Here is a 13141-nt window from a genome sequence, read left to right on the forward strand (position 1 = left end):
TGACTCGCCGAAGGTCTCGCTTCCAGCAGCCGCGAGGGCTCCGCCCGCCCCGGCCCCTCAGCCCCAGCCCCGCCCCAGCCGGGCTCGCGGGGCGCGCCTCCCGCCAGCAGGGGGCCCCCCTGCGCGCGCCCGCACCCGGCCCCTGAGCCCGGGGAGGGGCCTGGCCGGCCCTCGGCGCCCCGGCCCCGGCCCCTGCCCCTGCGGCCGGGAGCGGGGGCGGGGCCGTGCCGGGGGCGGACCCCGAACTTGCTTCCGACTCTAAAGCAGCGGCGGCGAAACGGCAGAGCCTCCTCCACCCGCGTCCCGCCGCCGGGCTCCTCCGGCCGCCCGTCCCTCTCGCGTCGCCGCCCGCCGCCGCCATGGCCAAGCCCCTGACCGACCAGGAGAAGCGGCGGCAGATCAGCATCCGCGGCATCGTGGGCGTGGAGAACGTGGCGGAGCTGAAGAAGGGCTTCAACCGGCACCTGCACTTCACGCTGGTCAAGGACCGCAACGTGGCCACCCCCCGCGACTACTTCTTCGCGCTGGCGCACACGGTGCGCGACCACCTGGTGGGGCGCTGGATCCGCACGCAGCAGTACTACTACGAGAAGTGCCCCAAGGTACCTACCCCGGCCGCCCGGGAGGGGCCCCGCGGTGACACTTCCCCGCCCCCCCCCCCACCCCCCGTCTCTCCCCCGAAGTCCGGGGAGAGGGGTCTGGGCGGTGGGTGGGCCGCCTGGGAACAGCCTGGCGCTGGACCGGCCCCCATTCGCGCCACCCACCGGCCCCACGCAGAGCTGCCCGCCCCTGGGGACCGCACACGCAGGCCTCCCTCGCCTGACCGCTATTTCACAAACAAAAGTTGGAGCATTTACCCTCCACTTTTCATCCAGAGGCGCCTCCTGTGTGAGTGCCCAGCACAGCTGTAGGCCCCTGGCTGTAGGCCCTGGAGAAAACGGCCCAAAGTCCTGCCTGGGGAAACAAGTATCTAGAGTTCCCCAAATGGTCATAGGCGCCGGGGGAGGGGCTGGGGGCGGAGAAGTTGGAGGAGCCTCACTGCCCGTAGAGCCTTTGCAGGACTAGAACGGCCTGCGTGTGGTGGGCGAGCTCTGCGCCCCCTCCTCTCCCCTTCCCTTCCCTGCTCCAAGGGATAGGGTGTGGCGCTGCTGGACTTCTTGATTCCTGCAGCAGGATGCCTTCGCCCAGGGTATGCTCTGAACTTTAAGACCTACCCTGGGAGCTGCTGAAGACGGGCTGTTCACAGACCACCCCTGTGCACTGGGCAGGGCTGGATGGAGGGTTGCTTGGGGTGTTTGGGGGCGCACAGAGGGACACCGTCTCCCCCTCGCCAATCTGGGAAGTGGGTCGGGAAGTTTGAGGACAGCAGGGAGAGGGGTTGTGTTGTGCAGAGGAGGGTGAGAGAGCGGCTCTGGCTGCTGTAGGGAGGTGGGTGTGAGTCAGTGTTGGGAGAAGAAACTGGAAAAGCTGGTAGGAGGCGCATTGGAAACGGTGAAACACTGATACAGCCTGAAGGCAGTGAGAGATACACCAGGAATGTTTTAATATGTAGAAAGCATGTAAAAGAAAAGGACAGTCCATAATCACAGTGCCCAGAACATCCGTGAGGAAAAGAGAGGAAGTGTTCATAATAAGAAAGGGCAATGGTAACAAAACTTTCAAATGGAAAGTAACTCTTCCTCATTCCAGAGGCCTGGGGCTCTATCCCAGAGTAGCAATTGCTAAAAATATATCCTTAGAGAAGACTTTGTGTATAAATATATGTACTGTGTCTTTTCTTTTTCCATGAGGGGACTGGCCCCTAGCATTGGAAATTTTTTTTTTTTAAGTTTTTAAACCGGAAAGTGAGATGATGAGCCATATTTAGGACCTCAAACCACCACCACCACCACCACCACCCCCCCCCCCCCCCCCACACACACACACACACATACACACTCTTCTGTAGCATTTAGCACCAAGCATCTGGCCTTGTCTGTTTCTCTCCCAGTGGCTTGTCTTGCACTTTATAGTTGTCCTCATCTCTAGGTAGTTTTTTCACTGGGCTCTCCTTCCCTACTTGAGTGTAGGTACGAGCCAGGTATTCTGATAGGGATACAACCGGGAACAAGATGCATTCCACACATGTTAGCGAAGTATCTACAGTGACAGCGGTTCACCTAAGTAGGAGGTCCCCGCCCCCATAGAGCATGGGCTAGAGCCAGGAAGTGTGTCCAAGCACCTCCCCTGCTCTCTAGCAACTATGCAGTTGAATCCCAAATCTGGGTCTGTAGTCTGAATCCTTTTTTCAAACTCCACTCCTACACTTCTAAGTGCTTGGTGAGCATACCTAGATCGCTGTTTCCTCAAACTCAAATCATCTCCCCTCCCAGCCCTGCCCCGTCTTCTGTGTTTCTAATTTTAATGGCATTGCCATCCTGACAGTTACCCAGACACAAAACTTTAGTGTCACCTTTGACTTCCTCCTGTATTCCCCATTCAACAGGTTGCCAAATGCTGTCAATTTCTGTAGGTTCTGTTGAAATTACTCTCTTGCAGTCTCTCTTCTCTGCCTAATGGAGGCCCTGGCTACTGGTCTATGAAATAGACTCCTGAGTGGCTATCTTGCTCCTCAGCAGTGGTAAAACTGGCAGCGTGCAGCTGAATATGGCTCACAGATATATTTTATTTGGCCAGTGAGACATCTTTACATAATTCAATTGTCAGTGCCTTTGGGCAGGACTTGTACACTCCAGTCTTGGCCCAGTACTCCTCATTGTTCTACGTGACCTCCATTACACAGGTCTTTCCTCTGCCTGACTCCTGGAGGTATCTGAGTTGGCAATTGTGGCTCACTCTATGCATTGTAGTTCAATTAAGCTTACAAAAGCAATACATCCTGCCCTTTGCTCAGGTATCATTGGCTCCCATGGCCTGCCACAGTCCTTAATCAAGCATTTAAAGAGCCTTCTCGGTCCAGGTGGACCTGTCCTTCACATCTTACCTCCCACTGCCCTGCTGGGCTTACCTTGCTCTCCCATCAAACCAATGTGCTGTCCCATCCTTGCCCTGTTCTCCCCACTTCTGGGCCTCTGCCCGCCCTGCACTCTTTTCTTGTAATGCCCTTCTTGCCAGTGTCTCTGTGCTCAACTCTTGCCTCTCCTGCAAATCTGTTTTGTTGCCATTTATTCCATGTTTTCCCACAAGTACCCAAGTCTTCTAATTAATGCTGGGAATAAATTTTAAATTATTTTTAAAATATTGGTTATTGTTAAATAGCTCTTCTTTATTTTCTCTTTGCTTGCTTTTTGAAAATGTCCACTTTTTCTAAAATATACATAATTATTAGTGATAGTAGTGTATACATATAATTTCTAAAGTATATTGGAGATGCTGTATATACTCTGGTATACTAGCAGGAGTATGTGATAAATGTTTAAGAGGATGGGAGAGATCTATTTTTCAAGGTCTTACATATCCCCAAATATAAAGTGAAGTCCCTTCAAAAATTATTTTTTAAAATATATTTTATTGATTTTTTGCAGAGAGGAGGGGAGAGGGATAGAGAGAAACATCAATGAGAAACATCGATCAGCTGCCCCTTGCACGCCCCCTACTGGGGATGTGCCCACAACCAAGGTACATGCCCTTGACCGGAATCAAACCTGGGACCCTTGAGTCCGCAGGCTGACGCTCTATCCGCTGAGCCAAACCGGTTAGAGCCAAAAATTATTTTTATGAGAAAATAGAAAATAACATTATGTATATGTCTTTGCAAAGTCTGTTATATAATAAAGTCTCGCTAAATTATTTTAAGCAGCAATTTTTTTTTTTTTACAAAAGCCTTGAAATGTCTTAAGTCCATGCTAATTCGGAATCATTAAAAGGGAAACAAATAAATTTCACAAATATAGCCATTATTTCAGGGGGCATAACTTCACAACTGCAAGTGTGGGATGTATATACTATATTTGTAAGCAAGTTTTTTATAGATCTGCCTAGGAAAGATACCTTTCCCCAACTCACACAAAGGCACCCAATGGACTAATGAGGGCCCTGATGACAGTGTGATAGATATTCAAACAACTGGATAAAAATGATGATATGCTCTGGAAAATAGTGTTAGATGACCCACTAAATATGGAAGACTTAGCATTCAGTTGTCACATAAAATGAAAGTGGGAGAAAGTGAAATTTCTAAGTTGACATTTTCATATAATATTTTAAATGAGTTAAATATTATAATAGGCATTCATCATATAAAGTATTTATATATTTTTGGGTTGACCAAATACTTTTCTCTTTGGTTCTTTTTATTGAGAAATGGGGGGAGTTCCTAAAATTGTAGGTGACTTTATATGGATGCATTTACAGATTTTTGTTGTTTTGTGTTTGGTGGGGGGAAAAAGGGAACCTGAGATGGAGAAAAATATATTGTAAAGGGGGATGATGAAGTTACTCACGGATCTCTTTCTTAAAAGAGAATTAGTAAACTGCACCTGTATTTTAAGGGAGTTAGGCAAGTCTAACCTTTGTACCTTTCACTCCACTCTGATAGTGTTTACCTGGCTTTTACTATGTCAAAGCAGTTTCTAAGTTTATGGAGAAATTTCCCATCTTATGAAGAACAAACACCAATAACACTTACCTGGCAGGGGAGATACCATGATCACGAAGGTGGCTTTCCCAGGGCGAAGCTTATCCATTACACTCTGGATGTGCTGACTCCTGCGATTTCCCCAAATGTGGGAAACTCAGCTGCATAATTTGTGGTAGTGGGGCCTGTGTTGGTGCCCTCCCTGCAAAAATAATAATAATAAACACCAATAAACCTGAGGTAGTCCTTTGTTATTGCCAGTTCCTGGCTTCCTAAAATAATTTAATTCTAAAATAATTAATTGTAATATTATTTACAGTGATCAGTCAAGGAGGAAGACTTTCTGGCCATCAGGGATATATGGAAGAAGTTAATCTTTGTATTTCTTGGATGACTTGGGATGGTCACAGCCAACCCTACCTGACTCTCATCTTCTAAATATTTTACAAATGATTGATGGGCTTTGGCAGTCTGACTTCGGTTTGCCCAAAACATATGCTTCATTTATGAGGCTCATGAACAGAATGGGGCGGGGAGGGGGGACACAAAACATTGAATCTAATTAGTTGGATGAGTTTACTTTTTCCTCCCTGAGGGTAAAAGACACTGAACTACAAAAGTAGGGTATAAAATGGTTTTCCCAAAGCCAATTGTCAGTAATGCTTTCATTTAGTCCTTCATACATCTATAGGAGTTTCATTTGAACCTGTGTCAAAATAGTCCTGCCTGTTTGTTTTTATACTTTCGACCTTGTGTGTTTATGTTGACCGGTAAGATTGGCCTCATCAGGTTAATGTAACCTCTCATTTCTTTGTTTCAGAGGGTTTATTACCTTTCTTTGGAATTTTACATGGGCCGGACATTACAGAACACCATGATCAACCTCGGCCTGCAAAATGCCTGTGACGAGGCCATTTACCAGGTACATTCTCTCTCCTTAAATTTGAATCCAGGAACCTTGGGGATGTAGTACCCGGCTGCCCCTCCCCGCACCCCTCCCCCCAAAAAAAAGGTGAAAATTGCTTCTATAGACATTGCTATTACAAACTATTAGAACTATAAACTACTGATGATCTCTGATTTAAGAGAAACAAAGTTAGAGAACTAGTTTTGCCTAACGAGAACTTACTTTTGCAGTCATAGCTTCTGACAGCATTCAACATCTGAACAAGCCTTTTAAAAGTGCGTGCCTCTCTGCTGTCAGAATCACAAGCTTTATTTCAGGCTCCTATCTACTTTCAAAAAATGATCAAAGTGTGACTATTATTTGTATATCAAGGCAATATGTAAAAATAATAAGCTTTTCAAATTCTGTCATCACACTTTCCCTATTACTAAATGACATGTAAAATGTACTTCCCCCTTAAATGAGGAGCCTGAAGTCTTCAACCTAATCATCTAATTTGTTTTTATGAGCATATTTAACTGTTTATCTCCTAAACTTCAGGGATCTCCATGCCAAAAACAAATAGCTCTTCACCTTGTGGGTGAGGTTGGAAGGAGGGATGGGTATTTGCAAAGACACATGCGTGGGTTGTCCCCTCCTGCGGTCAGCTGCCTGCCACCGAAGACTGGTTTCCTTCACCTGCGTTAGGTAGGGTATTTCCTGTGAAAGAACCATTGCAGCTCCCTCCACTTCTCTTTTCTTGCCTTCCCCTGATATCAGCTGAAAATAATATACCTCCCATGGCCTAGCACAGTGGTCGGCAAACTCATCAGTCAGCAGAGCCAAATATCAACAGTACAACGATTGAAATTTCTTTTGAGAGCCAAATTTTTTAAACTTCAACTATATAGGTAGGTACATTGTTGTTAACTTAATTAGGGTACTCCTAAGCTGGCCTTTGCTAAAAACTTCCTCAGTCTGATTGAGGTACGTTCGCTGAGGTCAACCCCTTCCAACTCTCCCATCCACACTCGTCTTGTATGCTTGTTTCGTCTACCTCCTTTCCGAAAACCGACTTCTGCGCACGGGCCACGAAGTTTCAATCGCACTGTACGTGTGCGCCCGCACGTGGTATTTTGTGGAAGAGCCACACTCAAGGGGCCACGGTTTGCCGACCACTGGCCTAGCATATAACCAGGTCTGATGAAGTGACCCATCTCTATTTGCTCAAGGTTTATGTCCCACTTTAGACTTACATTTTTCGAATTAAAAAAAATCCTGAATGTGAGCCTTAACAGTTGACTTGCACAATGACCCCAGTAAACTCTAGTCACACCAGGGAGCAAATTTGAAAGTCCCTTCAACGGTGAGCAGAAGCAAAGCCATTTTGGAACACTTAGAAGACTGACTTACCAAGACGTGTGACAAAGCAATTTTTAGAAAAGGGTAGGGGGGAGATCCAAGTGCATGGCCATGGAAACTTGGGGCATCAACTTCAAGCATGGCTGCTGCTTCTGCATATGCTTTCAAAATGTGTAAATTATGTTTCCCTTTTAAATAACATCTCATTTCATGGATTGCCTCGCTTTCAGATAAGAATGCAGTCATTTCACAACAGACCATCATTGGCTAAGCATGGGCTGAATTATTATCTAGTCCACAGAGGACAGGCCATTTCTTTTACCTGCCATCAGTTTCCTCACTGTAAGATGAGCAAGGTGATCTCCAAGGCTGCTGGATTCTGACTTGAGTCCACAGTGGTGCCAGTGGCCTCTGGCTGTGCAGCTCCCAGGGAGCTGACTGGCAATCAATTTGCATCAATCCCCAAGGTCACAAATGCCTCTAAGCCTCCCACAGCCTTTGAGCCCATCTAGAGAGAAATAAAGGATTTTAGCCCCATCCATCCAGACCAGCGATTTTCAACTGGTGTGCTGTAAGAATTTTTAAAACATGCAGTACCTGGTTATTTAGTCAGGGGCATTGACCTCTTTTTCCCTTAGATTATCAAATAAAAAAATGATGGTAGCCAACACAACAATAGCCATCGGGTGTGAATGAATCAAAATTATACCTATTTTTTTATCAGATCAGCAAAATATACATTTTTTTGGTGTGCCACAGAATTTTAGTTGTTAGCTTATGTGTGACATGAGATGCAAAAGGTTAAAAATTGCTGAGCAAGAGTTGAGGTTCCCTTGACTACTACTGTCTGGCTCCAGGTCTCAGGGACAGTGACTCACTAACTGGTTTGGGGTTAACAACCATTGACCCTACTGAGTAAATATGTTGTGGTCTTGAAAAGATGAACTTTACTCCACCCTGGAAAGTCTGACCTCATACCTGTTGATAACATTTAAAATCCTTCAGCCCAGTTAGTGTCAGCTTGGTACTGGACTATTTCTTAGGTCTTACCCTGACTGCACAAAAAAAGAATCTTAAGAAATTATAATAGGTTCACATTTATTGAGGAATATCTGCCCGGGAATCATCTAAATGGTTTGTTTGTATAGTTTCATTTAATTCACAACAGCCCTAAATGTGGTACATACTGTCATCTAATGAGGACTTACCTTTTAAAAAAAAAAAGAAGTGAGGCATAGAGAGATTTAGTAGCTTGTCCAGGGTCGCCTTGCTAAGAAGTAACAGTCAGTAATGGACACTGGGACTCCACACGTCTCTACAGGCCCCTGCTATGCCATCTCGTACAGTTTGCATTTGCAGTCACCAGCATCTGCAGTGGGCATGGATGCCAGAGTACGTTGCACGGGAGCTGACACTATTGAGTACCCAGACAAACCTGCACACCTGACCCAGAGCTTTAGGAAATGTTTGTTCTCTCTGCAATGGCCTGCATTTGTACCCACATCCAGTGATGTTTTCCTTTCATCACCAGCTTGGATTGGATATGGAGGAGTTAGAAGAAATCGAAGAAGATGCTGGGCTTGGCAATGGAGGTCTTGGGAGGCTTGCTGGTAAGTGACATGGTTAGCGTGTCTTCGTGTCTGGCCAGTTGATGCCTTCTCCAGTGCCATGCATGACCACCAACGGGCTTCCTAGGAGAAGTGCAGGGTGTGACCTGGTTACAGATGTACTAGTATTTGTTTTTCAGTCTGCACTGTGGTTTGATCAGTTCTATACAAGCAGTGGAGAAGGGAACTTGAACAAAAGAGACATTGCTTAAAACCCTTGGAGACATTGCTTAAAACCTGAAGGTTAACCAGATCCTTCCTGTGCACTTAAGGGTTTCCAAAGTGGCCCCTTTACTTCACGGTTATGTTCACAGCTGTCAATTCGCATACTTGTGTGGTCTGACCTACGTGGCGTTGAACCATTGTATTGCTGTCTTATGCACTTGACAGTTTGTGTTTTGATGGACTAGTACAGTGATGGCGAACCTTTTGAGCTCGGCGTGTCAGCATTTTGAAAAACCCTAACTTAACTCTGGTGCCGTGTCACATATAGAAATTTTTTGATATTTGCAAACATAGTAAAACAAAGATTTATATTTTTGATATTTATTTTGTATACTTAAATGCCATTTAACAAAGAAAAATCAACCAAAAAAATGTCATAGGTTCGCCATCACTGGACTAGTAGGTAAAGATACACTTGTTGTAGTATTGGTATGATTTAGTTACTTAAATTATTTTTTCTGTGGATGCAATTTGAGTTCTTTGCTTTATTCAGGAAATAGTTTTTCAACAAATAAAGTACATTCACAACTCCATTAAGTTAAAAATATATATCCCTATGACCAAGCAATTCTACTTCCTGATACCTGCTGTAAAAAAAAACAACAACAACAAAAAACACAATCATGTGCACAAGGAAGCATGGGAAAAAAAAATTGTTATAGCATTGTTTGTAAGAGCAAACTACTAGAAATAAGGCAGTGTCCCTCAGTAGGAAAATAGGTAAATAAGTAGTGAAACAATCCATATTATAGAATAATATACAGCAACCAAAAATAATAAAACTGATCCATATATAATGCCCTAGATAGACCTCTGGGAATGGGGAGGGAAGCAATTTGCATTAAAAGGCATACAGCATGCTACTATTTATGTTTTTAAAGACTAATATGTTCTGTGAGTATGTGTGTGTGTGTGTATGTAAATATATATATATATATATATATATATATATATATATACATATACATATATATATTCATAGAAAAGTCTGAAATTTGAAATGCTAAACGGCTCCTTATAATCCTCCTTAGAGAGGAGGGCAGAATTGGGGGTGGGGATCATAGTGGATGTTAGTCCTATCTGTAATATTTTAATTTTTTTTACAAGGAGGATATATTAGTATATTACTTGTGAAACTTAAATTTAATAATAAAAGTATACCATACACGTATATATCAGATTATGCTCTATGAAAAATAAACATCTATTGATTCTCCTATTTGAGAAATGATTCCAAAATCTCTTCATTTTACACAAACTTCCAACTTACTAGAGATCCATTTGCATGTTTTATTTTATTTACTCCTTACTACATTGGTCGCAGTGTGCTCTACTATTGCCATTAATAGTGGAAAAACACTGCCTTTGGAATGCTTGTGAAGTCAGTCATAGGGCAAGTTAATAGGCTTTCCCTGGGGCTGTCGGGAGATCAGCAAAGCCAATGGCATGCACATCTAGAAATGAAACCAAGCCTGCCTTCCCTGTAAGTAAAGCCCCCGACCTTCAATGTTTGTTGGCTGGGTTAACCCCACTCTGTGCCTGGCATTAATGGCCTCGCTCCTTCAGTTGGCTGATAAAGTCAAAGAGTGAAGTGGCAAACGAGGCTGAGTAATTCACATTAGGTGACCTCATCTCTTACCTGACTGAAAATGCTGGGACCCCATCCGGTCAGGCTCTAAGGATGATGTGATCAGGACCCAGGAAAGGACAAATAGCCACAGCTCCAAGGGAGCGAGACCTGTAGCGGAGCCAGGCCACGTGACCCAGGGACTGGCAAACGATTGTGATGTTGCAGGAACCCGAAGGATCAGCCATTGGCTTTTGTGGGTCTCTGTTTTAGGACTCCTCCAAGAACCTAACTCATACCCTTTCAGTTTGAGCTACGATTTTCTCATTCTCTGTGTATTTCTCAGTTCAAATTTCTAGAGGAAAATCCGATTAGAGGAATCCCTCATGTTACACCTGGCTACCAGCTAGATCCCTCCCCAGCATGCTGATTGGCTGGTCTGGATCAGGTGCTCTGTCATCAATGCTCTTGACGGCAAGTGACAAAAAAACAAAAAAAAACCTACTAAAAAAAGTGGTTCAGCCAACAAGGCCATGTGTTATCACAGAACAAGAAGTCCAGAGGTTGGGCCATTCCAAGATTAGTTTATTCAGTAGTGTAGTTCTGTCAGGACTCTGGGTCTCTGTGGTTCTTTTGGCTTTCCCCCATGGAAAAACAAACAAAACAAAAAAGAAAAAATTATGTCAGCAGCAAGGAAAATCATTCAGTGCACCCAGAAGACTTCCTGCTACCTCTCACTAGATTGAATGTCATTGCACAGTCATACCAAAACCAGTAGAAAGAAATAGAATTACTGTGATTTGCTTAGAGGCTTAGATTAAACAAGCAAGATTCACTTTTAGTCCAGCATCCCTATAGCATCTAAACAACATCGAAATGCCATTAGTCAGAAAGAGGGTCTGCCACAGATGTCCAGCTACTCAGTCAGGTGGCCACAGGTAAATTATACTCCTGGGGCTGTCTTTTCAAGCAGGGAGCTATGGAGATGGCTTCCCTTAGAAAGGGCAGTGTGAGAGACACACACAGTAATGGACATATCTCATGCAGGCCAGCTTCCTTATCTGTTCTCAAATGAACAACATGTACACACTGGTTATTTCTAAATGGCGAGCTAATAAATGATGCTTGTTTTCTTCTTTGTACAGTCTTATATTTTCTAACTTTTCTATAATACTCATTTTATAATTTTAAAAAATGTTACTTAAAACAATAATCCTCATTATACAGCAGTCTCTGTGCTTTAAAATACAAATGTGGTTCCCCATAGAAAAATATTTTGTGGCCGTCATGTCTTTTAGTGAAAGACCTGCAGATGTAACTAACCTCGGTGACTCTGCCTTTTGCTTGTGTTTTGATTGATGTAGCCTGCTTCTTGGATTCCATGGCAACCCTGGGACTTGCAGCCTATGGATATGGCATTCGATACGAGTATGGGATCTTCAATCAGAAGATCCGAGATGGATGGCAGGTATGCGAGCCATCTTTTTAAAATTTGTCATTAGAATAGATCTTCATAGTGTTCTAGATGATTTATAATTCCCAGACATTTAACGTGGAACTTCACTAATCTGCCTTGCGTTGGGTTGACATCAGTGAATACTGTCAGTCTCCCTCCTTTGGGCTGTAAGTTTCCTAAGAGCAGAGAGCCTGCTAGTATCATTCACCGCCGGACCCATTGCATCCTATGCAGTGCCTGACTCACGAGGGCTCTGAAAATATTTATCACTGACTCGCTGAGTGTGGACCACCTCCAATGTGTGACGTTCATTCTCTGCAGCATCCACAGTGGAGGAGCACATCTTTTGACTTATGATCTCTCCCAATAACCTTTCATGGTAGGATGCACGTTGCCATTTTATAGGTGAGGAAACTGAGGCTCTGAATAAATGGAGTTACCTCAGCAGATCACACTGCTGGCAAACATGGGTCTGTCCCTAGGTTTCCGGGCCCAGGGTCAGTATTCCTCTCTACACTCACTCTTGTCCTCCTTAACATGCCTATTTACAAGATACATCAGCTCAGGATTCTAATGTTTTAATAAGGTGAAAGCAGGTAATCTTGTTAGCTGTTTCATCAAACAAATCTGGCACATATTCAACATGTATCTTTATAGGACTCTGTAGAGTTGCACAAACAGTAACCAAGTCATACAGATGACTCTAGTTTACTTTTATATAACCAAGCCAGATTCTTAGGAATTCCTTTCTCATACCTTTGGGAACTCTTTGAATCTACAGTCAGCCCTAGTGTGGACGGTTTTCCCTGATGCTAAATGTGATTTAGGCTTTCTCTCTCCCTACCTTTGTCCCACATACATACACCATTGACAACAAGATACCTGATTCGTTTTCCAAAAAGCCTGAGTTCTTTAAGCCCCTCCCCTGCTTCCAAGAGTCAGTCTGAGGGCAGTGTGCTCAGGGGTTGGATGTAGGGACCTAAGATGGAGCTGATCCCAGGGGCGAGGAAGGATAGTAAGCTTCGTGTTCCCTGCCGCCATCCTCTTTCCCTTCTCTCGGTATTTGGACACTCTCTGGGCGGAGGAAGGACCTGAAAGATTTGATATGATGAGAGAATGCACCAAGGGGCAAGTCTCGGAAGGAGAATATTGGGAACATATTAAAAGACACGCTTCCAACGTTGGCTAACAATCAGTGTGCCTTCATCTACTTCTAAATAAACCAGGAGGCAGCATTGTGCAGGAAAAGGCGTTTGGGCCCTAATTTGAGACTTAGTTTCTAATTTGAGGCCTCCCTGCAACTCCTTACCTTTACAGGGTCTGTTGCCTTCGTTCGGTTACCTAGCTTCTCTGAGCCTCCGTTTTCTCATCTGCAGTACAGAGACCAGCTTCACATAATGATTATGAAAACCAGAGGCCAGGCGCGCAAAAATGTGTGCCCTCGGGGGGAAGGGGCGTCCCT

The 13141-nt window shown here is 44.5% G+C and overlaps 1 protein-coding gene across 1 annotated transcript in view; it reads left to right on the top strand.

The window, feature by feature from the left end:
• The first annotated feature begins 266 nt into the window (after positions 1-266).
• Positions 267-13141, top strand: part of PYGL (glycogen phosphorylase L) — a 40474-nt gene continuing 27599 nt past the window's right edge. The window contains exons 1-4 of the mRNA XM_081098793.1: positions 267-602; positions 5397-5498; positions 8356-8434; positions 11588-11691. Coding sequence (XP_080954919.1) covers positions 360-602; positions 5397-5498; positions 8356-8434; positions 11588-11691 — 528 coding nt within the window. The 5' untranslated portion in view covers positions 267-359. The remainder of the gene's footprint in view (positions 603-5396; positions 5499-8355; positions 8435-11587; positions 11692-13141) is intronic.

The sequence above is a fragment of the Myotis nattereri genome (genome assembly GCF_964212035.1).
Source record: "Myotis nattereri genome assembly, chromosome: 1".
In the NCBI taxonomy this organism is placed as follows: Eukaryota; Metazoa; Chordata; class Mammalia; order Chiroptera; family Vespertilionidae; genus Myotis; species Myotis nattereri.